This window comes from Cyprinus carpio, chromosome B4 (genome assembly GCF_018340385.1).
Source record: "Cyprinus carpio isolate SPL01 chromosome B4, ASM1834038v1, whole genome shotgun sequence".
NCBI lineage: Eukaryota > Metazoa > Chordata > Actinopteri > Cypriniformes > Cyprinidae > Cyprinus > Cyprinus carpio.
In genome coordinates, this window is record NC_056600.1 from 9,643,397 (window position 1) to 9,671,297 (window position 27,901).

Consider the following 27,901-nt stretch of genomic DNA (forward strand, 5'->3'; position numbering starts at 1 on the left):
TATCCCTTTAAATATTACACAAATATCTAGTCAAACATGTTCTGATTGGTTGTTAGCTATGTTGTTTTTAATGTATTGTAGGCTATTGCTGTGTTCCATCTGTTGCTTAGTTACATTGCAAAAAAAAAATTAAATACTTTTGAGAAAAAAAAATTACACACTTTCTAATATACATAAGTATAGTACGCAAGCTTTGGGACATACTACTTCATCATAACTGCGTCTTTAACGGACACTCTGTTGCTTAGTTACATGCATTCTGTCACTGTTTCAACTGCCCTGTCAATCATCTTATCACAGTTACATCATCCACATTTCGTTTCATTTGATTTCCTACCATATTGGAGAGAAATGAAGAGGCACGTTGATCTGCTAGTCGCAGGTCTATCATGTCGAGAACTCTGCTCATGTGTTTGCATAATGATGGATTTAAAAGTTAATGACCAAACGTATCATTATAAAAGTTCACAGATGTTGCTACAGATGAAATAAAATGTGGATAACATTAATATTTTTCATCAGGTTAGACATTGATTGTTTATCAATCAAATCCCTTTCTCTACCTGTCCATTGGTCGCGTATATCCGCCTTGTTTGTGGTTTTAAACACTTTTTATGCGTGTTTGTAGTTCTAATCGAATCCTCATCCACCACGCAATTTGTTGTGGGCAATATTAGCCATTTGAGTGTGCATCGATCTGCACTTTAAATTCTAACCGGAAGTAGTAGACCATCCAGGAATCTTTGGCATACTGTTTTAAACATACTATGATTTGGGACATATTCTATTTTCGAATACTATTTAGGATGGATATGCTTTGTCCCAATTCGCATACTATGTTTCCCAAAAGCATAGTTATCGTAGCAGATCTTAACAACCAGTGATGCTAATGGTTTCTACGATCTAGACTTATAATGATTTTCAGAAACACACCACTGACAGGTTGTTACAAAGTAGCTATGTCATTGGTAGGGTGTTAGAGGCCAAAAAAAAATCTATGAAATACTAGTGGGACCATATTATTCGAATGCAGTATTATTCACCCATTTAACATTTGATACACAAAATCATTAGTCTGACTACTTTGCAAGAAAGAAAGAAAAAAGAAGTCCACACCACAGCTATAATGTTAATGAAACTGAGGAATGATATTGTTGGAATCACTTTCGGAACAATTTTTTCCAACTGATGAATGATAAAAGCATTAACAGCCAATAAAAATCCACTCAACTTTAAAGAGCTTGAGCATTTAAAGCGGCAGACGACACTGCTTATAATAAATCCATTAGTGTGGATGATAATATAGTTAACATAAGTTACATAACTGAACAGAAGCCATAGTAACAGTGATGTTTGCCTTAGCACCACTAATGATTAAATAGAATATAAAGATGCAAAAGAGAAACAGTTAAGAGTTATCAGGAAAAGTTTGAGCACAGAATAGTGGCTTCTCTGTGTAGCCATATTTGTGAGCGTCTGTGTGTGGGCGTTTATCCTCTTTTGCTTGGTTGGTGCTTGTGTGTATGCTCTCACTGTTTGTGGAGGGAAATGTTTGCATTTGTTACGTGTTAGCGTGGGAGTATGTTTGACACACTGTTGCATGTATGTATTTGCATATGTATGTGCGCATGTATGTGCATGTGTAGTGACGTGGCACTGGCATAGTGAGCACTTCCTGCCGTCTGTGCCAAGCATCTGCCTACGTGTCTGGTGAAGAGTCAGAGGCCTTCTGCCCACGCTAAAGAAAGATCTGGAAGCCTAGCAGCTTGACGGGAGGGCATGACCTCTTTGTTGGCCCTGATTCAGCTTTCTTCATGCTGATGAGAACTGATCCCAGGAACAGAATTTTTTCTGCTTATGCTTACCTGAGCATTTAACGCCTGATCTAGGGTCAGTAGTCAAAATTATGTGTTTTACAAAGTAGCCACTAGGTGGAGGCAGCTGTAATGGAGCAAAAGAGCCAGTGCTGATACTGCTTGGTCATGATGAACTAATCTTTGGCCGATGATGCCCTGAGATTTCATTTTTTTAGCTGATGTAACACACAGCACCATATGGGTGGATACCATACAAACTGGACTGTGGTTTACAATTTCAGGCTGACAGTGGTAAAAAAAAAAAAAAAAAAAGAAAAACATAAAAAATGTACCTCTCATACAGCTGATAACAATCAGAGATGCAGCATCAGATTTGTTTGACAAAATCAAGCCAAATGCAATACTAATGGAATAGAGGAAATTCTTATAGTAAAAAAAATAATAAAAATTGGCAAATTCTTGATAGCATCTCTTTTAGATTAGAGTTTATAGTGTGTCACTTTACTGCCCTTACAATATTACAAGCTGTTATTTTCCAGTAAGATCAGCTCTGACATTCTGAACGTTTTCTGGCTATTAGTACAAGAGTTGCATTTGGCCGACCTCAGTTCTCCTTTCTGTTTTTCTACAGCAATTCATGAGGGGAAATCAGTGATCTGGCTAAATATGGCAGCTATGCTAAGTCCATTTTTATCGCATATAGGCCATTCAAGCACACAGGAGAAGAAGGAAAGAGAAACAGAATCGAACGCTAGGACCCAGGGGTCAGCATTAAGATGAAATGGAGGATTGCTATATATATATATATATATATATATATATATAAAATACATTCTGAATGAAAAATAATAAACAAATGCAAAAGTAATGCATATACACAGGAATTTCGGAACAAAATTTTAATAATACTAAAAAACAAATTCATGCAAAACATCATTTAACATTTGCTTTTGAGATGTGACCTGAAACATTCACTCACAAAAACTTTAAGCACTATACTTCTTCCTTTCAACCACTCCTTAAAAAACAAGCCCTCGACAGAACTGCCTTTAGGGAAATAATTCCATCATACTCATGTGTAATATTTAATTACACAAGCACTTAACACATCATAAAAAATGTCACACTTAACCAATTGTTGCATAAGCATTCACCAACAGATGTACTGACAAAGTTGTCATTTGTTTCTTTTACTTAAGATTTGGAATTAAAAACACATATTCTATGCAAATAATATATTGTGATAAATTCACCAAAATTAAATATCAAATATCAAACTGTCAGTCCTGTATATAGAAACCACAGAGATTACAGACTGTACTATAGGCCTATTCTATAACTGAAATGACTCCATTCAGTCATATCTGATATATCTTAATATAAACTCAGAAAGCCACAAAATAAATTGCCTTAAAAAAAAACTAGCTGAGCTGCTCATTAGTACATTTCCTTTCCTAACAGGCTCAAGCAGTATTCAGTAAACCTGCTCGCTAATGCAACCGCTTGCATCTTCTGTTGTTAGCTTGTGGCATGAGTCAGCAGTTTATGATATTTAGCCTGACGGAAAGCATTTTTACTGGTTACGGAAAGTCATCTGAATGATATGGTTAGAAATGCAAGAGCTAGTGGTAATGAGAAGGAAATACTCTAACTTTTTTAAAATGAGGCTGTGCTGCAGGGGAAAAAGCATTTTGAAGAACTGGCCATGGACAATAGACCTCATTGATTTGTTTGTATGGTTTCACGCCTTTTGGTTTGTTTACTTTGCATCAGGGGCATATAAAAAACAAAGAAAGGAAAAAAAAAAAAGAGATGGTATTGAAATAAATATGGGATGAGGGTAGCTTTCCTCTGGCTGAAATGACCCAGTGGAATTGACCTGATTTTCACTCGCCCCAAAAGGCTATGGATTCCAACTAGACAAACACCCTGCCTGGTTCCTTTCATTAGTTGGATAACAAGTCGATACTGTACCGCCAAGGAAGTTTCTACAACAATAATCTCCACTCACCACCAAAACAAAACAAAACAAAAAAAGCCTGTAAAGGGACTGTCTGTAGCAGAACAATTATTTTCAGAATTTACCGGAATCATTTCAGTTCTGTCCAAAAGAAAGAGTCCAGCAAAAATGACTCATTGTTATGCATTACAAGTCTCAATAAAAATGTTGGCTAAATGGTTCAAGAAAGTAATTTGACTTGGAATTTCTTGCTCACATTGTTTCTTTCATTGAGAAAATGGCTAAAATAAAAAAAGCTGTGTTGGGTAAACTGTAGTGGATTTTTAAAACTGCACTAATATGGCAGTTGCCTATACCGTTTTACATTTTTTGTGAAAGTTTACTGCGTTATGCTGACCGAACCATGTCCTCTGCATAAGGAACGCGTTGTGCTCTCCGGCTTGGTGGAATCAAAGAGTTTTCGCCGACCGCTGCCAATTCGAGCTTGTGTCATTACTCTGTGAAAATGTATCCTCTTTATGCTGGTCACTTTGAAAGCCAAGCCACAGTAGCTCTCCAGCTCTCTCACATGCAAACACACTCAGACTTCACTCTTGATAGATGAGGTTTTGAGTAGGGCAGAACACAGTGCCCGTGGAGAGTTGCTCTTTGTGGAAAGCATCCCGAGTGAGATATGAGTTCACATTAGGCAGCAGAGGTCTCGGGTAGGGGCCTTGCCAGCTTTGCTTGCCCGGGCGCATTCCTCTCCCATTCAGCACATTGGGAACAGGGAACTCGGGACACAAATATCGGCCATCGCCGCACTCTCCCTGCCAACCTGAGAAGCCCTGGGAAGAGAGGAAGGATCTCTCACAAAGCCAAGGTTTGAATAAAGGCTTTTAAACCGTAAGTACCAGAGTTTTTCTTGAACACAAAGGGGTATTTAGTGCTTTGATTATCATAAATGGCTGTGGGTTACAAGTAAGGCTTAGCATGTTTGAAGCCAGAGAGGAAAGATGAAAGGGAATGATTTGTTGGCTACTGGTTGATCAAGTTTGAAAGCTAGGGATGAACTTCAAAGTCAACATAAAACGGCATTCAAAACGCGTTTTATTTTCACAGTGTAACATATTTCCAAGTAAAACAGGTTATTCAGTGAGGGAAAAATGTTTTATCTATTGGAAATTGATTGGACTGTGAAAAGTGGACCACTTTCGAAGCAGATGAAGATCAAGTTTTCAATGTATCCTAATGTCCAGTCCTGCTCCAGAGAGCTCCAATCTCAATTAAGCAAACCTAAGCAAGCTAATCAAGAGACGTGTTTGATTCAAATAAAAGTGCCTTGAATAAATCTAATTCTGAAGCTGAAGATATTAAACATGTTCAGTTTGAAGGCCACTGCAAACGGCATAGGGAATGAGGGTACAATGATACATCTTCACAGCAAGTGGAGAGGGAAAATTACCCACCTGTCTTTTCTCATCACCACACTAATTTAAGAAGCTTGACTAAAATGAGTAGCAAGGTGTTCTGAATAAATGCATTTTGACAGGTATACTGAGCTCAGAGAGTAGGGAACTGCTAACACTGCACAGAGACGCTGTAATTGCAGCTAAGGTGTTGAGGATTACTAGAAACTTCCATGCAAGTGTGTTGGAGCAGATTGGAGGTAAGCTCTGCAGGACACTGGACTTCCAGGAACAGGATTGGACTCTCCTGCAGCTTTATTTTCAAATCTAGTGTCTATGTAGTTCAACTACTGTATCAAATTAGATTTCATGTTGACTTTAAATAGCTCCAAGTTAATCCGCAGTGCAATATGTCATAGCCTGTGCTTTACCTCTCCCTCTGTTTTTTATGATGTCCTATATTTTTCACATCACATTCCCCCTCTACGGCTCTACTGCCATATATCTTCTCTGAAGTCTTGTTAGTCTCTTTTTATTCACTCACTCTGTCCTTTTTCCTGCTCAGGGTAATGGCGGCAGCCTCTGCTTCTGTACCGCTGCTCCTGCGTCATCGCTCACTTCCCCTCCCGTCCACCCTCGGATGTAAACACACGCAGTCACATGGGAGCAGTACATCATGACCACACACACCCCACAGCCAGAAACGCAGGTTTCACAGCTGAACGTGAATCTCACACACTCATATGCACCAAACAAACTGCTAATCACAAACACACACACCTTTGAACATCATCACGACTTGCTAAATCAAACCAACCTGACGAACTCAGACGCCCCAAATGAAATCCACGTTACAGAGAGCATGCATATAAATGGTGCCATTTTCAAACACACATGCAGTTGTTTTTGAGCTGTTCTTAAGAAGCGTACATTTAATCTTGGGTTTCCAGTAAAATGTTTGCATTACCTGCCGTGCCACAGTTGACTCATCAAAAGAGGAAGCTGTTAAACATCAGGTCACCAGGGCTTTAAAGTGAGCTAAAACTGCATGATGTTTTTGACTGGAGGTTCCCCAACACAGATTGGATGAGAGATGTATGGTAATGGACCAAATTACACCACAATTATCTTCTAGAGAAAGTCCAAAATAGCTTGTTTCGTTTCTGGAGCTCTTGTGGTCTGTATTTCTATCAATAAGCCTTGTATGTCGTGGCTGATGACGCACTTCATGTTTGTTTTTGGCGAGAGCGGGAACACACATTAACGTGCACGCACAATCCACAGCAGGCCTCTCCCATGCGTCAGCAGCTCCTGGTTCATTTTAAATGCAATGTTATTTATTATTATTGTTTTCCTCCATGCAGTGGTGAGTGAGTGTGCCTGGTTAATTCACCCCAGAGTGGAAATAACTCCTTACACCACACTGATCCACTTAACACTCCTCAGAACAACATGACCTCAAGTTGTTTTTTCCCATTCACAAATGCAAGCCAGTCTCATAGATAACGTCCTTTTCGGGGAACGTTTACAAGGTATGGAACAGTCAGGAAAGCCCTAAAAATTCTGTCACTTATTACTCAAGTGACTTACAATTCAAAGGACGTCAAGTCAAGTGACTTGACACACAGCCAAAAGGTTTCCAAGCCAACACAAGTTGGAACGGAAGCCAGCGTTTGGCTTACTTTGTTATTTAAGGGACACGCAAGGCACAGATGGAGTTTCGCTATGATCTTTTTTATGAGTACATTGTGAACTTATCCCCTTGTCTTTATAACATTAACAACCATTTTTGTTGTTTGAGATCACTTAAATCTAGGGTGACCAGACAATGACCTGGTGTGAAAAAAAAAAAAAGAAAAAGTAAATGTGTTCCTATTTTAGCTGTTCTGCTCACTGGCTTCAGTATCCTCAACTGAATGACACTACAGGAAAAAAAAGCTGTTTCATTGCCATTGCAAGATGATTTGCCAATGTTTTAAAATTAGAACATCCTTCAGTGAATCAGCTTGCAATGTATGGTTGCCATAACAATAACTCCTCACACCTGCTGCTGCTCACTGCCATCCTCTCTGTAAAAGCACTTTTTCAAGATAGAAAATGGCCAAACAAATATTCATTTTCAACAACGAGCTGCAAGAAGCCTACAGATTGGTTCACACAACACATAAAAATGCAAGTAAGCTGTTTTGTCATCACTATATTGGTTCATTTTTAAAAGGGATATTCCACCCCAAAATAAAAATGGTCATTAATCACTTACCCCCATGTCGTTCCAAAACCATAAAAGCTTTGTTCATCTTCGGAACACAATTTAAGATATTTTGGATGAAAACCGGGAGGCCTGTGACTGTCCCATAGACTGCCAAGTAAGTTACACTGTCTCTGCAATGCTCTTCTGTATCAGCCGCGCCACAAGGATGCACAGTTTTCTTTCAAATCAAAGCTAAATACACGTAGAAACAGCGCATCCTTGTGGCGTGTCTGATACAGTAGAGCATACGCAGCATATGGTGATATGGAGAGACACAGAGGAGACTGTTGACACAGGAATTGAATAAAGTCGTAATTTTTGTTATTAGAGGGAAATATAATATTGCAGATCATATTGTTTACATACTGTACATTGTGTACATGGTTCTAACACTTATATAATATTTGATGCTTTTGAGTTCAAATTTTTATGAATATTTGTTTCTAGTTATTTTAACCTTATTTTAAAATATAATTTTCACATGCAATTATTTTTTTTTTTTAATAATTATTAAATAATTATTATGCAATTTCAAGTTTTCCTTTCTCTTTGGATTGTTAAAAGATGTTCGTGAATAGATAAGATCCCTAAAGTTGCAAAGACTAAAGTCTCAAACCCAAAGAGATATTCTTTATAAAAGTTAAGGCTTGTCCATGCCCCCTCCTAAACGGCTCGTTTAAACATCCCCCCCACATGTCTACATCACGATGTGGAAAGATTTCCATAACGCCGTCCAAATGTTCACGCAAAGAAAGAAGGCGTAACTTTATTGTTGCAGCCACTGGTACCGCCATGTTGTGAAGAGCCTGTGTGTTTCCTTGCGAAAGCGAAAAAACTTTGATTGGCCTTCCAAAAGAGGACACAACCGAAGACCAAATATTCAAACCAAATATTCAGATGTGTGCAGTGCACTTTATGGAGGACTGTTTCCTGATCCTGGGAGAGTAGACTACAATGCTGGCTGTTCAGACTCACAAACTGTAAGTACATTTTCAAATTTAAAGGATTTGCCACTGACGATTCAAACGCGAGTCTTGAGCAGTGAAGAGTAGCGCTTGTTGTTTGTCATTTCTCCGATCACAAATGCAGACATGGTTTTATGTTTACACGGCGTGATGCAACACAACACGTAAAAAGACCCATTGTAATGTGTTTTATTTGTTTTGTCTCATCGCGCTGGTGTTCTGACGATTTGTGCTACCCTGTCAGATTTTGCTACCTCCCATTAAAACAGATGGTAGCATAATTCGGAAGCAAAATCCTTTCTTAACATGTACACCTAACGTTACCCCTAACGGTTCTCAATTCCGGTCCTCGTGCCCCCAGCTCAGCATATTTTGCATGTCTCTCTTTGTTAACACACCTAATTCAGATTATCAGCTTGTTAGAAGTGAGCTCCGTGCATGAACTGTGTTCCCATTGACATGGTCCCTACACAGTGTTCATTGCTCCCTACTCCCTGAGCAGGGGAAATATTGTTGAAGTTTACCTCACTTAGGAACATTCACGGATTTGCGATGCGCAACGTCATATACCTCTGTAAATAAATACAATTTAAATTCATGTCTCACACATTTATGCACTTTGAATGGAACATATACGTCCACTTCGAACTGGAATCATGGTGGAATATCCTACAATGTCCACTTCGCAGGGCACTTACGTTCGAATAGAACAATAGCTGAAGCGATAAGAGAAACATACAAAATGTGCAGAGCAGGGGGGCACGAGGACTGGAACTGAGAACCGCTGACCTACCCCAACCCTAAACATTCCCTTACAGTAGGATAAATACAGTGTTGGTAGCATAATCTGATAGGTAGCATTATTTGTTAGAGCACTGGGACACAGCATAACAGTATGTTAAGGGGCGTAACATTTCTGTCACACGCTTGAGGTATTCGATCAAACACAACGCTCTGGATAACTGGCCAATCAGAGCACACCTCGCTTTTCAAACCAATGAGCTTTTGTAAAAATCGACGCGTTTCAGAAAGGCAAGGCATAGAGGAGAAACAATCATGTACAGTATGTGGAAAATGTGTTTTTTTGAATCTTAAACTGCCTAAACACATTTCATTTCATCAAATACACAAAATAATGTTCTTTTTAGCAGCATCATATGACCCCTTTAATCCTACTCCATACCTAAAATTAAAAAATACCTTACTAACTATTCATAAGCAGCAAATTAGTAGTTTAGGAGGTGTTTTGCCCCAGTTTTGTTATGACATCATATTTCTCCAGAGTCATTAGTCACATGACATTTTCAGCTCAGGTGATTGGCTCAAAACAACGCAGCAGCATGACTAGGCTATCCATAAACAAAGATGGCAGATTTCAAATTGCATACTGCGCCAGCTGAGCAAGTGCCACTGAGATGAACAAGGATGCTAATGGATAACTCTCTCCAGTTATTATATGAAGCTCTTTGGTTCACACACACACACACACACACTAGCCTTAATTTTAAAACACATGAGATGTATCAACATGTGTCCTGATTGGTGGCTTTATAAAATCTAGCCATCCTTCCAATCTCTAAAGTGATAAGACGTACATAATTCAGGCAGACCCCAAAATATTTTTAAAGTGGTCTATTATTTACAGTAGCCTACATCACCACTTTCTGAGTTAGAGGTGGACTGATCATCCTTGGCGGAACGTTCAATGTTAACGTCAGTACTCTTAAATACGCCCCTTTAGCGACCTACTTTAGACAACCTGTTTACGTCACTAACAATAAATCAAAACCATACTTCTGTCTGCTGCCTTCGGTTTGCCGCGCTTCTCTGTCCGTCTAAACGTCACAGGCTCAACCTACATGTTGCGCGTGTTATCGTCTCGGCAGCGCGCACGCTCAGGTTGTTGTCAGGTGCTCGGGTTGTTTTTCGTTCCTCCACGACAACAAGGTAGTGGCGTCGCACGTTATTGCGGAAAAAAATAGCTTAACACCCCCCAACGAACAGGGATCTAATTCTAATTCTTTAAAATATGGATCCACACATCTGTCGCCTGTTTATACCCAAGAGTGTATTCCAGTGTCATGCTCAAAAATCGCTCTACTTATCTAGAAAATAAGCGCTTGGTTCTGGACTTGCGCACTCACGGAACGCTCTAAAATAGATTCTAGCACGTATAGTTATTTAAACACACATTAAACTAATTTAACACTCGTTTAAACGCTATATGCGCGAAGTACAACACAAATGCATGACTTTATATTCATTTACCTACATAGGCTACAATGACGCGGCAAATCCATGTTAACAAAATATTAACAGTAAATTCCTATAGGATTAGTCTATATAACATATACATAGCTACGTAAACATATTAAATTAAATTAAAGTGTATTAAAAAATCTCAACAGTCTTACTTGTTTATGAGAGGCATCGAGCCGGCTCTTCATTTCTGCGAAGTTTTGCTTTATATCGCCGAGGCGCCTGTTCCGCTTTATCTTGTGTAATGATGATGATGATGACGACGGTACTGAAATAACAGCGCAACTTCTAAAAGTGCGCGAGGCTTTCATGCTTTAGATCTCAAGTGATCGCTCGCTCTTTTCTGCACGCTTTAAACATCAATATATTCAACTGATCGTCAATATTAAAGGCTGAGGTCGGTTGTATGTGCGCAGACATAGGTTAGTCTATACTCGGTGGCTGTGACATCCTTCGGCAACTGCGCACTTACAGGGGGCGTGATGTTGTTCTTTAACAGAAGTGGTCAGCTTAGAGGTTTTAAATAAGACATCATCCACACGCAGCATAAAACGCAGGGCTAAAAAACAATATTTCCCCACGTTCACCCTCAACTTTGGATTTCAATCTGCGCAACAGAGCCCGGAATGCGGACGTTGGCAAGGGTTCGTGGAGTGAAATAACATTGCATGTGGCACATCATCAAAATATCTCCTCTTAGCAACAAGAGACCCGTTCTCCCCCACCCGAACATGCATAGCCTATACATTTCCAATAGCCTAAGGCATCATTGTACACACTTACTTTGTTGCTCAATCCGCACATTTCTCAGTTCTCACATGCGCGCGAGGAGTTTGCGTTAACTGTGTCATTCATCATATGAAGGAGTCGCAGATAACTTCATGCGTCCTCTTGCGTTTCTGTGAAGTACGTTTTATGCGTGGCAGCAGGTGCAGTCCGGTCCGCACTACGAAATCATCACTGGGTGATGTTGGGAACACTGCAGCTCCAGTAGCCCCATCTCTGAAAATGGGGCGTGTACTGGCCGACTGCGTTGCTTTAGTCTTATTTTGTAGTCATGGACACACACACTTTTCTTTTCGCTGTTTTATTATATCATGTTCATCATGTGACATAGTGCGGCCTCCCTCAATGGAAACTTAAAGGGACCTCCCACCGAACTGCTGCTGGATCTCATTCGCAACCCGTCCCGAATGGGACACTCTTTAAACTCAGTTTGTTTGGGCCAAGCTGCTTGTTTAAACGATGCTATAAAGTAGCAGCAATAAACCCTAGAAAGTATCTAAAACATGTATCAAATAGTTTATTTAACAGCATCTATCAAAAATGTTGTGAAAATTCTACTTTTAATCTATTTTTTATTATTTATAAATATAATAAAATCAAGATTCCTATATATTTTATTCCTAACAATATTTTATTTAAATATCATAAATAAATATATCTTTATAAAATATATATTTTATATTTTTGAAATAAAATGCATTAAATAATTGATCATGTATTTCTGTGCCTGAGTCATCCACAAGTTATTTTATGATTAAGGTTTAATGTCATGCTCTTTTTCATTATTATTTTACTCTGTAATGATTTTGCTCAAGGCGTACAGGTTTGTTGTCCTGCCACAGAAATTAGAAGAAATATTAATAATGCCATTTTTCTAACAGTGGCAATAACTTTTTTTTTTCACATTTACACACAGGTTTAAAAAATTGCGACACACAAACGGTCCCAATCCATTTACGGAAAATTAATTAAAAGGGCTCTTGCCAAGATCTGGCCATGCACTTAGCTGAAATGTCATTATCTCTCATACCTTACATCAGCTTGTTTCCAGTAAAAGACAACACCAGCGTGCTATGATCAACTAAAGGCGGAATGCATTTATCTAGAAGGTCATTGTGTTCTTCTGCAGTCTCGAACAATTAGCCTCACTGATAAGGCACATTCAGTGATACAATATAATCATATTTGTTACCTTTTAAAGAAATAGTTGAACCAAAAATCAATATTTGATGAATATGTACTCACCCTCAGTTCATCCAAGATATAAATAAATTTGTTTCTTCACTGAAACAGATTTGGAGAAATTTACCATTACATTATTTGTAATGGTACTCACCAGTGGATCCTCTGCAGTGAATGGGTGCCGTCAGAATGAGAGTCCAAACAGTTGATAAAAACATCATATTAATCCACACAACTCCAGTCCATCAATTAAATTATTGAGAAGTGAAAAGTTGCATTTGTAATAAAAGAATGCATCTTTAAGATGTTGGTAACTTCAAACCACTGTTTCTGGCTAAAATATGAGTCCATATGATATGAGCCTATTCAGAATATTGCTAACCCTAACTCATTCTGATGGCACCTATTCACATCTTGGATTTCCTAAGGATGAGTAAAATTTCAGCAAATTTACATTTTTGGGTCTATCCATCCATCCATCCATTCCTGTCTAAACTTTCCAACATCTTCAAAGATGACTTCACTGCCATTGTATTTTCTTATCATATATCATATCATATCATATCATATCATATCATATCATATCATATCATATCAATCATGTCATACCATACCATATCATATCATATCATATCATATCATATCATATAACAAACAAAACAATATAATATCAAATCACATTTAATATCAAAGAGCCGATGAGATCATGTGGAATCTGAAGCCCACTGCTAACTGGCCGATAAAAGACCCTCCTTTGCATGGAATTAGAGAGGATTACAGTTCAAACAATACAGCACCTCCGCCCCTCATCCCTAGCTTGCCTCCTTGGCTATGAGGATGGGATCGCCCCTCTTGGAGTATACTGGTTCATTTGCTTGTGTCAAGAATAGCCTACTTTCAGGCTTAGCTGCAGTAAATTTGCTCTTAGCCTCATTGTAATGATTAATAATAGTTCAGCCATTGCTGGATGATTTATTTATACTATTAGTGTAATTTAGAACCTTTGCAAATATTTAGGTAATGAAGAAGAGGGAAAAGTTCTCCTAGTTTACAACAGCCTACATAATGAGTGTAATGTTTTTAAGCCCTTTAAGATTGATTCAAAGTATACTAAAGACACTATGTTATCATAAATAATAATTTATTTATTTATTTATTTATTTATTTTAAGGGCCACATAATGCTGTAGTCCTGTTCCTGTTCGCTCTCTCTCTCTCTCTCTGTGACTTTAAGATTGCGTGCCTGCTCGCTCTCTCTCTCTCTCTCTCTCTCTCACACCAACACTCCTGTGTGTGTTTTTTTTTTTTTTTTTTTTTGTGTGTGTGTGTGTGTGTGTGAATATGCATATGCGTGTGTGTAAAGTGTGTTTCGTTCGTACATCAAGATGGCGGTGGCTCCTGACAGCAGAGTGCTCTCCTACAGTGTTTATAAATGGAGCTCGTACTCCTCTACATATTTACCCGAGTGAGTAACGCATATTAAACACTCACGTTGAGACTCTATATCTGCTCTTGAATATACATACACAGTTTATAACTCCGTAATATTAATCAAATCCATGGCTTTATCTAACCAATGGGCCGGGCTACAGCAGACGGGTACAAAAAAAACAGCCGCAAATGTACATTATAACTGCAAGCAGCAAAGCAAACGAATATCTAATTTTAGATATTAATGTGCATTTAGATGTGTAAAAGTCGGGACACAGCTATACATGTATGGAAATGTGCAGATGTGACAGTCATGTTAGCATGCTAGGTTAGGCTAGTGAAGCAGCCCATGTGAATTTATACAAATAACACGTCTGAACTACACCTAATGTTTTTTATTTTTCATATCATTATACAGATCATGATGCTCTCTTAAGAACCTGACAGGTGACTCACTGTGTTTATTTATACTTAAATATATAAATCAGAACTGCAGTATGTACGTTAGCAGGTTAGCTAAATGGCTAACATTAGTTTACTGTATTGAACGGTAGAAGTAAACAAACCGCAAATCGCTGAATGACATTTAAAGGGCTGTTTTTGTCCTTATTTAAAATATATGGTCGAAATACAGCTTAATTAGACTAACTGTTACAAGTACTGTTTTAAAATACATCAGTTTATAAAGATGCTATGGTGACTTCAGCTAAACTGTTGGAATATGACACTGTGAGAGTCGCAGACTATTTTTATCCCGTTTTAATCTTCGTCTGTTTCTGTTAATCTACAATATTATATAACAATACTTCCATGGCAAAATGTATTTAACAGGGGCATCTGTAAGAAATATGCTGTTATTTCTAGCTATGTAGCAAGGCATGAAGTAGCAGAGCTTCGAAACTAGTGAGCTGCCTAGAAACGCGGGCTCACTTAGTTTTGAAACACAGCCAGTGAGCTGGTTGTTATTGCGGTCTAACTCATAAGATCCATGCAATTTGTGTCATGTAAAATGGATCATGTATTACTAATTTACATACCTACTTTGTAATCCTTGTGTTAGATATGACAGCTAGAGAAAAATGTGCTGTAGTAGACTGACATAAACAGTGCACACGTTCATGCATTAGTCAGTGGTGAAGCATATATTGTTGTGACACCCGTGTATTCTTGCCAGTTTTGTTTTTAGCTCTTCACACCAAGCTTACATGCTTTATAAACTTTATTTAGCAAGCAGAACTGTGTAGGACTTGGCATAACTAGCATAATCCAATTGCAAGTATACTTGTAAAGACAAGGCACATTTGTGCATGTATTCATCTGTAAGCATGCATCACATTAGAAAGTTGTCAGCGCACTGGGTGCTTGTGCATTCATGGTGACAGCATAATGCTATGGAAGATCTGCACAACTGTGTGGAAAAAAGTTTTAAAGAATGTTTTTGGTGCCTTACGATTTTCTTGAACTCTTTCTTATTTTGTTTGTTTGCAGGAATATTTTAGTGGACAAACCTAATGATCAGTCTTCCAGGTGGTCATCTGAGAGCAACTACCCTCCACAGGTAAATTCTTCTAATGCCTTTCAGTGTTGAGCTGAGCTGGATAATAGTACCTGTGTCAGGGTTATTTTTGTTACGAAAAGAATAATTAAAAAACACTTACTTGAGGGGGGGAAAAAACAAGCATCATCAAAAAAAAAACATTAACTGAATTTTAAAAAGTGAATTTATTGTATTTCATTTTTGCTAGGGCATCAATTTCATTTTCTTTTAGTTTAAGTACTAAAATAACTGCAATAAAAATGTATAAGAACTATATAAACATAAGAAAAGAATAAAAATGACAAACCAAAATTATAAAAACATTAACTAAAATTAACATGAAAACGCAAGACATAAAAAAGCGAATTCAAAATTTTAATAAAAACCATAATAGTATGTCAATGATCTTTTATTCAGATTTTCAGATTATTTGTCCTGCAAATGCTTTGCAGATGGATTTAGTGCTCACTAATTACGTGATAAGTTTTAATAATAATAATAATAAAAACACATTCCATTATTAAGTGAATTTCTCACGCTCAGAGTGCTACAATGTTATGTAAAAGTAAAACATCTCAAAATAAAATATTAATAATAATAATTTCAAAAACTGGGGGAAAAGTATCAAAAGGTCTCTGTGCCTTAAGTATTAGTGTTTGGCTGCAGAGATGTGTGTGTCAGTGTTGACAGTTGTTGATATTAACATGCCTGGTTATGTTGAAATTTTCATTCATTGACACTGTGCCTTGCTTTCATCTTCTTTTGGAAAGAGGAAGCCTCTTTTCTTTCGGCCTTGTGGCACAGACCATTGCAGCACAGACAGACTTGTGGTTAGGCAATAAGGAAATCGAAAGTGCGTGTTGGCGGTACAGTAACACGCGCCCTCAACTTTTAACCTCCGACCTGAACTCAAAGCCTTGTGTTTTCTCAATCATGTCCTTTTACTCTCATCCTTTCACTTAAAATAGTACAGTTACCCTCTGGAGAGATCAGAGTTTTACGAAATCACAGTTCCTGTCATTATCCAGTTTTTTTTTTCCATAAATGACCTCTCTACATGTTGTAAATCATTATAGAAAGTTCAATCAATATTCCATCTGTGGGTTAAATGCTGAATGTTGGAAAACCTTTTTTTTTAACCAAGCTCTTAGTGCAGGCAGCCATCAGTGCTGGTGGATGGAATATCGCAGTCAGTCTGTGTGAAATATTTTCCTCACCCTTCCTGTCTTTAGTGACGGTAGCCCATTCATTTTTATGGTCTCTACGCAAGCTGCGTTTGTTCCGAGCAATAATTTACAAGCTGTGATTACGGGCTGTTCTGTCATAGATGTCTACAGTTGATTGAATTGTTTTCATGAGGGCAGCATGAGTAATATAAACCCCTCCTGTCCACCTGCACCTGAAGAGGATGTTGTCACTCGCAGTCTCTGGCCATTTTGATCTAGTGTGTCTTTATAAGCACCAGAAGCACAAGAACATATCTTCCTTGTGTTTTGTAATGTTCTCAGAGGAACGTAAGATGTATAAGTAAATGAGGAATTTTACATACAAAATGGAAATTGATAAATACTGTCACCTATCGGGGAGGAAAAATACCAGAAAAGTGGCCCATGCAACTTTTTGTCCTGTTTTCCAAGTTTTGTGAATACATACACTACTGTTCAAATGTTTGGGGTTGGCAAGATTTATTGAAAGAAGTCTCTTTTGCTCATCAAGGCTACATGTATTGGATCAAAAGTACAGTAAAAGTAATGTTTTGAAATTATTACAGTTTATAGTTTAATATATTTTAACGTCATTTATTCCTGTGATGCAAAGCTGAATTTTCAGCACTTGTTAGTCACAAGATCCATTTACATTACATTTACGTTTATGCATTAAGCAGACGCTTTTATCCAAAGCGACTTACAGTGCATTGACTATACATTTTTTGTCAATATGTGTGTTCCCTGGGAATTGAACCCACAACCTTTTGCGCTGCTAATGCAATCATTCTAATATGAGAGATTTTTTTTTTTTTATTAGTGTAGAAGACATTTGCGCTGCTTAATTTTTGTGGAAACAGTAAGTAGAATAGAAAGTTAAAATGTTTATCTGGAAAAAAAAAAAATATATATATATACATATATATTGTAAATGTCTATACTGTCATTTTTGATTAATTTAATGCATACCTTTTCAGTACTTATTTATTTTATTATTATTTTAAATTTTACAGACCCCATACTTTTAAACTGTAATGTATGCTAGTTTTGAGGGGGAACTGACCAAAATGTAATTTATTATTCACTGAAAATCTGCACCCTGTTATGGCTTTCAAATCATATTCATGCTTTTATTACAAAACATACTTGATATGTGACTTTAAACCTGCACAATGATGAATGATGTCAGAAATAGGTCTAGATTTACTGATGTGGTAAAGGTAAAGTTTTAAACAAATTGTAAAGTTATTAATATGCTATGGATGACTGTTTATGATCTTAATAGTTTTTGATAAAATTGATTGTTGTGGCTAGAACATTTCGGATTAGAATTGCTTTGGTGTAACAATTCGTATCTCTTTTCTGCTACTCAGTACTTGATCTTAAAACTGGAGAGACCAGCTATCGTTCTGAGCATCACCTATGGCAAATATGAGAAAACCCACGTGTGCAACCTGAAGAAGTTCAAAGTGTTCGGAGGCATGAGCGAAGAAAACATAAACATAACCCATGTCAACCTGATCATAAAAAGAAAATACAATCAAAATACACTCAAATCCTAATCTTTATGTCGGATAAACTTTACGGACTCTAGCATCTCGAGAGCAGGTGACCGGATATACTTAACTTACTAATAGAGCACCAGAACACAAACATTTTATAAAATGGCTTATTGTGTTTCTTGCGACGTGAGTAATGTTTGGGGAAATGGCTTCTTGTGATGTTGAGGTCATTGACTGTCTTTCTCATCTAATCCTAGTGGCCTTAAGAATGACTTCAACAAGGAGACATTCACGCTAAAGCACAAGATCGATGAGCAGATGTTTCCCTGCAGGTTTATTAAAATAGGTGAGTGTTTACAGAAAGAGTGAACTAAAGACCCGGTGAACTCATGCGGTGACACATTTAGGGGAAAGATCAGTCATCACATGATTTCAGAGGTAGACAATGAGTTGAGTGAGTGATTGAATGACTCTGCAAGTCTTTGATGGAACAAACAAGTGCTTGTGTGAACGCTGAACTCTTTTGACAAGAGATTTTTCTCTTGTAATATTGCAAGCTGTGTGTTTCAGACATTGAAATTTCTGCAGTTCTTTTGAGAATGGAAAATGTGAATGTCCTCTCTTGATACTGTCTGTGTGTGTTTGGTTATGTACAGTGCCTCTGATGTCATGGGGGCCCAGCTTTAACTTCAGCATCTGGTATATTGAGTTACACGGCATAGAAGATCCAGACGTTGTCCAGCCCTGCCTTAACTGGTACAGTAAGGTGAGTTGTGTCCGAACATCCACATCCATCTTTGAGGATGAGTACCACAAAGAAATGTTAAGTTTATAATTCATCCCAAAATCAAAAGAAGCATTCTAAGACCATTACATTTTTTTATTATCCCGTCTGTATGCAATGATACAGAATGAGATGAAAATCTGGATATAAAAATGGTTGGAAAATACACACACACACACACACACACATACGTCTATCTTAAAAGAATGTAAAAGTTAACATGCTGTGTAATAGAAATTGCTTATTTCAGATTATGTCATTATGAACCACCCACTGCTTAAAGATAATCACACATAAATCAGGCAGGATGTGAATTAAAGTAATCTTTATTTCAGTAAACTGCGTCACTGTCTTTGTTCGTCATAACCATTAACAGTTTTTAAATCGCCAAGCTGTTCTAGTAAGAAAAACATTCTAGTTTTTATAACGCTCACACTTCATTTGCACAGGCAGTTTCACGCAATATTAAACTTGGATTGATGGCACGTTACAGCTAAAGTGCTCTGGGTTTTTTTTTCCCAACAGTACCGTGAACAGGAGGCCATCCGCCTGTGCCTGAAACACTTCCGGCAGCACAACTACACAGAAGCCTTCGAGTCCCTGCAGAAGAAAACACGGATCGCTCTGGAGCATCCCATGCTCACGCACCTCCATGAGCGGCTGGTCCTCAGAGGAGACTTTGACGCCTGCGAGGAGCTCATAGACAAAGCCGTGAGAGGTACCTCACCCTGTGTCTCATCATATGGATCTGTGCCACATTCATTAAGTAGGGAATGTGGGCATGTTGGTTCACTGTAGGCAACAGAATGCTTCTGGATTATAATTGTGTTACGTTGCACATCCTTGTTGACATTTTATGTCAAATAAAGATTATCTCTGCTCGAACGGTTTGTTTCACTTGACGCAGACTAGACATGATTTTAGTGTGTTAGATGTGTTATATTTTTAAAATACACTGCTCTCGCTGTTAGAGAGATTTTGATGAACGTTCAGCATTATGGCACAATTGCAGTATTATACAGCAGATTGCACTTCAAAAAGACTCAAAGATTTAGTTTCTCATATTCTCACTATTTGAATAGTGATTATTTACTGCTTTGCAAGACTTGTTTTTCCACATACTCCCACCTAAACTAATGTTAACAACTACCACTGACTGAAGTTCTCATGATAAAAATATATAGAAAAAAGAAAATTAAAAAAATCATAATCAAAAAAAAAAAATTCAACACATTCAATTCAATTCAATTCAAGTTTATTTGTATAGCGCTTTTTACGATACAAATCATTACAAAGCAACTTTACAGAAAATTAAGTTTCTACAATATTTAGTAGTAGCTTATCAGTGGTGATTGTCAGTTCATGTGCACATAGCAGAAATGTTCAGAAAAATCAATAAGAAGACGTAAACAAACAGACGATTAACACTATTAACAGCAATTATGCAATCAAACTTATAGCAAAATGTGGTAGTTCTGTATGTTGTCTCTGGGTTAGCATCATCTGAGGTCCTCTGAGGGGCTGGCATCATCTCTTCTCAGGTGTTCTGGATCCAGACTGGAGCTTGTGTAAATCCTAGTTACCACGGGATGTAAATCCCGTGGCAAAGCAGAGAAACAAATAGAGACATAATTAGCGTAGCTGCTGTTCCAGCCAAGTAAAATTAATTCGTTCAACCCAAGCTAAAGAAAAATAATGCATATTTGATCAGATATAACTGCAGTCCAAAATTATGAGATGCATTATTTGAATGCTTGGCCAAAGAGGTGTGTTTTTAATCTAGATTTAAACAGAGAGCAGTGTGTCTGAGCCCCGAACATTATCAGGAAGGCTATTCCAGAGTTTGGGAGCCAAATGCGAAAAAAAGCTCTACCTCCTTTAGTGGACTTTGCTATCCTAGGTACTATCAAAAGTCCAGCGTTTTGTGACCTTAGGGAGCGTGATGGGTTGTAGCGTGGTAGAAGACTAGTTAGGTACGCAGGAGCTAAGCCATTAAGGGCCTTATAAGTAAGTAATAATATTTTGTAACTGATACGGAACTTAATAGGTAGCCAGTGCAGAGACTGTAGTATTGGGGTAATATGATCATATTTTCTTGACCTGGTAAGGACTCTAGCCGCTGCATTTTGGACTACCTGTAGCTTGTTTATTGAGGATGCAGGACAACCACCTAGCAGTGCATTACAATAGTCCAGTCTAGAGGTCATGAATGCATGAACTAGCTTTTCTGCATCAGGAACAGGTAACATGTTTCGTAGCTTGGCAATGTTTCTAAGATGGAAGAATGCTGTTTTTGTAACATGGGAAATATGATTTTCAAAAGACAAGTTACTGTCTAATATAACACCCAGATTTTTTACAGTAGAGGAAGTAACAGTACATCCGTCTAGTTGCAAATTGTAATCTACGAGATTCTGTGTAATGTTTTCTGGTCCAATAAGTAATATCTCTGTCTTATCTGAATTTAATAGGATAAAATTATTGGTCATCCAATCTTTTACATTTTTAACACACTCGGTTAGCTTAGATAATTTAGAAGTTTCACCTGGTCTTGTTGAGATATATAGTTGAGTATCATCAGCATAACAATGGAAACTAATCCCGTATTTTCTAATGTTATTACCAAGGGGCAACATGTATATTGAAAATAGCAGAGGACCTAGGACAGATCCTTGTGGCACTCCATATTTTACTGGTGATAAATGAGATGACTCCCCATTTAGATAAACAAAGTGGTAGCGATCGGACAGGTAGGATCTAAACCATCTTAAAGCCTGCCCTTGGATACCTGTATAGTTTTTGTAATCTATCTATGAGTATGTCGTGATCTATGGTGTCAAACGCAGCACTAAGATCAAGTAAAACTAGCAATGAGATGCAGCCTTGGTCTGACGCAAGAAGCAAGTCATTTGTAATTTTAACAAGTGCAGTTTCTGTGCTATGATGGGGCCTGAAACCCGACTGAAATTCTTCATAGAGATCATTTTTTTGCAGGTAGGAGCACAATTGAGCAGACACAACTTTTTCTAAAATTTTAGACATAAATGGAAGATTTGAAATGGGTCTGTAATTTGCCAGTTCACTAGGATCTAGTTGTGGTTTCTTAATAAGAGGCTTAATAACCGCCAGCTTGAATGGTTTTGGGACGTGACCTAAAGATAACGACGAGTTAATATTGAGAAGCGGTTTTTCTGCTACAGGTAACAACTCTTTCCAGTAATTTAGTGGGTACAGGATCTAATAAACATGTTGTTGGTTTAGATGCAGTGATAAGTTTATTTAGCTCTTCCTGTCCTATAGTTGTAAAGCACTGCAGTTTATCTTTGGGTGCGATAGATAAACCTAAAGTATTAGACGCTGTAGAATCTACATTTGTTATTGTATTTCTAATGTTATCTATTTTATCAGTGAAGAAATTCATAAAGTCATTACTATTTAACTGTGAGGGAATATTTAGATCGGGTGGCGTCTGGTTATTTGTTAATCTAGCCACTGTGCTAAATAAAAACCTTGGGTTGTTTTGGTTGTTTTTCTATGAGTTTGTGGATATGCTGCTCGGCCCTGGCAGTTTTTAGAGCCTGTCTATAGCTGGACATACTGTTTTTCCACGCAATTCTAAAAACTTCCAAGTTAGTTTTCTCTCCATTTGCGCTCAAGACTACGAGTTTCTTTCTTGAGAGCGTGGGTATTACTGTTGTACCATGGCACAGTACGTTTTTCTCTAACCTTTTTCAATTTGATGGGGGCAACAGCTTCTAATGTATTAGAGAAGATAGTGCCCATATTGCCAGTCATTTTGTCTAGTTCATGTGTATTTATGGGTACACAGAACAGTTGAGATAAATCAGGCAGGTTATTTGCGAATCGGTCTTTGGTGGCTGGAACAATAGTTCTGCCCGGACGATAACGCGAAGCTATATAGTTATTATTATTAATACGCAGAATGCACGATACAAGGAAATGGTCAGTAACATCATCACTTTGAGGTACGATATCTATGTCAGTAATATCGATTCCATGCGATATAATTAAGTCTAGCGTATGATTAAAACGATGAGTGGGCCCCGTGACATTTTGCTTTACTCCAAAACAGTTTAATAAGTTAGTAAACGCAAGTCCTAATGCATCATTTGTATTATCAATATGAATGTTAAAATCTCCGAAAATTAGCGCTTTATCAGCGGTAACCAACAGGTCTGAGAGGAAATCTCCAAATTCTTTTAGGAATTCTGTATATGGCCCTGGTGGTCTATACACAGTAGTCAGAGAAAGAGATACAATAGATTTATTTTGCATATCTGACAGTGTAACATTAAGCATAAGTATTTCAAATGATTTAAACCTGTATCCTGTTTTCTGGGTAACACTAAGAATATCACTATATATTGTTGCAACACCTCCCCCACGACCAGTCTGACGGGGCTCATGTTTATAACAGTAGTTTGATGGAGTAGACTCATTTAGGCCAATATACTCATTTGGTTTTAGCCAGGTTTCAGTCAAGGCAGAGTACATCCAAACTATTATCTGTGATCATTTCATTTACAATAACTGCTTTGGGTGTGAGTGATCTAATGTTTATGAGCCCAAACTTTAAAAAAAATGTTTTTGTTCATTTATTTTACGTTTTTCAGGTTTAATCACGATAAGATTTTTTCTAGATCCTACATTAAATTTATATTTTGACCTCACTATTCGGGGAACAGACACAGTCTTAATAGATTGGACAGCGCAAGTACTTCTATTTAAGTGGGTAGAACAAAAGCCATCATAGCAGTTATTTGAGAATTGACTTACTAGTCAAATGGAGCGTAGAGTCCTGGAGATGTTGTCCGAGAGCAGCTCCGCTCCGACTCTGCTGGGGTGCAAGCCATCAGCGCGAAAAAGCCTAGGTCGCTCCCAGAAAAGATTCCAATTATTAACAAAGAGCAGTTTCTGTTCTTTACACCATGACAATAACCATTCATTTAAAGCAAAAAGTCTACTGAACCTTTCGTGTCCTCGTCAATACGTGGGCAGCGGTCCTGACACGATGATCGTCGCCGCGGGCGTCGTGCTGCGAACCGTCTCGATCAGGCTCCTGAAGTCCCTCTTCAGCGTCTCCGTCTGCCGCTGCGTGGTGTCGTTAACCCCCGGCGTGAAGCACGACCGCTCTGGGGCTCTCGTCGGCCTTCAGGATCGCGGGTATCTGCGCAGAAACATCGAGAACACGAGCACCAGGGAGAGACAGTGAGTGTGCACTTTACCTTCGGCTAACGTAGCATGGACGTGTCTGACGATGGAGTCTCCGACGATCACAGCGTCGCGTTCCGTCTCGCGGAGGGGAGAGAAGCGGTTCCGTGTGGAGATCTCGAAGACCGGAGGGGGAGAAGTCGTCGCCCGGGGCCTGGCTCGCGTCCTCCGCTGCGGATGCACCCAGGGTCCGTGGTGTCCCGGCGCCGGCGTGAAGGACATCTGGGCAGATCGCGTCCTGGGTGCACCGGTCCTGTGCAGAGAAACACACGGGGTGGAGGTGGTGGGACTGTTAGCAGCGCGCTGTATACTTACCCTGGACTTGTGAGCGTCAGCCCGGGAGGTCTCCAGCGCGGCTCTCCGCTCTCTCAGCTGGGACTGCCTCTGCTCCAGGACCCGAATCTGCTTCTCCACGGCCTCCAGCTCGAGCTGCACCGAATGCAGCTCGAACGTGTCATCACCTGCACTCAAAGGAAGACAAACATACGCCATTAAAGCAAGTAACAGTGAGTAAAGCAATTGTAATTTTTGACAACAGACTATTAGCGGTTTCACAGTTGAGAGCTACATTGAGTCATAATGATATAAAAAAAATACACCAACATGCTGCTTTTTGACACCAGCCTGTGGGTGGTTTCACAGTTGAGAGCTATAGTTTCCATAACAGTTTTGGTCATATGTCAGTAATGTGGAACTTAAAAGTTCACCTGGTTATGATTCAACCTGCAGAATGTGTGTTCATGCAAGCTATTAGCAAGACATTTGCATAAATTTAAAGTAAACCTTGGAATATTTAGATTGATTTGAAAATGGTGTGGTACTCAGTAGGTACATTTACATGGAGCATTGTATTACAATTACAATCTGTTTAAAAGTCCAATCTGAATGAAAATGATCCATGTAAAGACATCAATTGGAATAAAAATGCCCAAACTTCAAAATTTTAATTGGGTTGAGAGGGGTGGGTTTTAAAATTTCAATCGGGTTGAGACACACTGCATGATTTTCTGCTGTCCCAGACAAAAGGTTGGCATCGTGAAACAGTCGTGGCGATTTCTGTGATCGTGGCTCCTAATCAGTGATCCTATGTCGTACAATGAGAGAGGTTCAAAGATGGCCATTGTCACAGTCTTGCGACCAAAGATGGCCTACGATAATTTTCTGGCAGTGTCAGAAATTCAGCATTTTCATCGCACAGTGTGTTTGCAGTTACGACCCACGTTTACTGACCAACCAGTAAAAATGTGACATGAAATCATCGCGACATGGCTCTAAAACATAAAACTGCTTACCTCAAGCTCTTATTTCTTCCACTTTCGCTGCTCCCACTTTTTTCAGCACACATAAAAACTACAACTGTCAAAGTGTGATTCATTATGCTCTTTTTATTTACCACTAGCGCATGCTAATGACGTTTTTTTCTTCTTAAAAGTGCGTCGTAGCCTACGAGTCAATAGGTGTCATCATCGTACAGTCTACATGCATGTCGTACCCAAGTTTATTAGATCCATGTTGCCCAGTGTGACCAGCAATGATCTTAAAGGATTGCTAAAATCAGTGTGTAGAAGGCTTTAACCCTTTTCTAATCCGTTTGATATGACATGTAAACACTTGATCGGATTGAAAACAGAAACTGGAAAGTTTTGCTCATATGCAATGACGTAGAAATGGCGAAATGATGCATGACGCATGGAACGAGCCTTTTTGTTGTTGTTATTGTTGGATATAATAAATGACTGTTGTGTCACTTTATTTGGCCTTTATGTAGCATTGAAGCAAAGACGATATTACACAGAGACTGTCCATCTAAAAAGTGAATTACAGTCAATTACAGGGTATTACAGTGAATGGGAGGAAGTGCAACACTCAGTAAGGTCTTTCTTGTGAAGGAAGCCCTGCCTTCCAGTAAAAAGAGCCAATCCTTAATCCTATAGGTTGTTTTTCTGTTTCAGAATCTTTCGCCATCCTTTGCACAGCAACCCGCTTTTGTGCAATTTTAGCTTAAGAAATTTTATGAAACATCCGATGTCAGGTTTATAATTGGTATAAAATATGTTGTTTAATTGTTACCTTGGTGAGCGATTTTAGCGATTTTAGTCCTCCCCCATTCAAGTAGATGACCGAATTCAAGTAGCATGACCGAAATAGCTGCTCAGACTGAGGCATTGCATATATGGCCATAGAGTGAACTGACTTGTTTGTTAACTGGCTTTTCTTCGGACAAAACAAATAGTCCAGTCTAAGGGTTGAACCATTGTTTGATCCACTGTCAGGCTAGTTAAGAACTAACCCTGTGTTTAAAGATTTTTAGAAGGAATCAGGTTCTACGTGTTAGAATGGGATAGGAGAAAGTGTTTTACGTGGCATTCACAGTTGTGTTCTTACATGTTCTCTTTTGTGGTCACAGTGTAAATTTACGGTAATTAGAACCTAATGTACACTTGGATTGTTTCCCGGTCAGGGAGCATGCATTAGCAAATTAAAGTGCACACTTGACTCTTTTATCTGTTCTCTTCCAGATGGTTTGTTTAATCAGTACATCAGCCAGCAGGATTATAAGCCACGCTGGAGTCAGATCATCCCCAAATGTAACAAAGGTACGACAGAACACACAAGTGGCGGCCTCTTGCTCTGAATCTGAATGCTGGACTCCTGGGAATCCTTGTCTGCTGTATTAAATGACTTAAGGGCTGTATTGATATTCGGTTTGTGTCTTGTTCCTGACACATACAACTTTCAATTCACTTCTGTTCTTCTCCTTTTTTTCTGATTAGGTGATGGTGATGATAACAGGCCGGGCATGAGAGGAGGTCATCAGATGGTCATTGATGTTCAGACAGGTACGTTTTGCATCAAATGGCTGATTTGCAAAGTTTCTGATTGGGCGGTTATCTCGGCACTATTTAGCTTGTTCTGTCTTGCTTGTAGTGGAATGCATGCTAAGGCTGCATTTAGCCCCGCTGTTGCGAGTTAAGGGCTGTTTTAAACGTGCGTGTGAATCTGTGAGCTGCTTGTTAGAGGAACAATCGATCCCCGCAGCCCTCATGTGGCTCTGTGCATTCAAACTGACCTCAAGTAACCCGCTGTACAGCTCAGCTGACACTCAATAGCTCAAACAACTGTCTCAGCTTATCACCATGGCGACATCAGCCTTCCAACCTCAGCACACAGCTCCCTTTCAAGAATATGATGATTTATAACAGCTTTTAAAATACCATAAATGTTTTAATCCTTTGATTTCATATTGAATTTCTTATAAAGGTGTAAAACGCCTCACCCACTCACCATCGCTTTCTCTTTCTGTTTTTTGTATTCACCTCTTTGTTCTGCAGAAACAGTGTATCTGTTTGGTGGCTGGGATGGAACGCAGGACTTGGCTGATTTCTGGGCGTACAGTGTGAAGGAGAACCAATGGGCCTGTATCTCCAGGGATACAGAGAAAGAGGTAAGAGAGAAAGTAAAAGAGGAATTTCTTTCGATTATGACTCCGCTGATTGGCACAAAAATCCCCTAGATGTTTACATCGTGGCATTGAGTTTCGCGTATTTAGCTGTGCTTTCTGTGCAGAGTTCACTGAGTGATGTTGTACTCCTTCATCTGTAG

The 27,901-nt window shown here is 38.7% G+C and overlaps 1 protein-coding gene and 1 long non-coding RNA gene across 2 annotated transcripts in view; one reads left to right on the forward strand and one right to left on the reverse strand.

Moving 5' to 3' along the window:
• LOC109057892 overlaps positions 1–11,802 on the reverse strand; it is a 52,931-nt gene extending 41,129 nt beyond the window's left edge. Inside the window, exon 1 of the long non-coding RNA XR_006154514.1 lies at positions 11,424–11,802. This is a non-coding gene — a long non-coding RNA (uncharacterized LOC109057892). The remainder of the gene's footprint in view (positions 1–11,423) is intronic.
• The window catches only part of LOC109057884 (muskelin-like), a 63,698-nt gene that overhangs the window by 25,372 nt on the left and 10,425 nt on the right, over positions 1–27,901 (forward strand). Inside the window, exons 2-11 of the mRNA XM_042721881.1 lie at positions 13,993–14,072; positions 15,527–15,596; positions 18,154–18,291; positions 18,384–18,388; positions 18,540–18,628; positions 18,939–19,048; positions 19,592–19,784; positions 26,818–26,895; positions 27,073–27,138; positions 27,631–27,743. Coding sequence (XP_042577815.1) covers positions 13,993–14,072; positions 15,527–15,596; positions 18,154–18,291; positions 18,384–18,388; positions 18,540–18,628; positions 18,939–19,048; positions 19,592–19,784; positions 26,818–26,895; positions 27,073–27,138; positions 27,631–27,743 — 942 coding nt within the window. The remainder of the gene's footprint in view (positions 1–13,992; positions 14,073–15,526; positions 15,597–18,153; positions 18,292–18,383; positions 18,389–18,539; positions 18,629–18,938; positions 19,049–19,591; positions 19,785–26,817; positions 26,896–27,072; positions 27,139–27,630; positions 27,744–27,901) is intronic.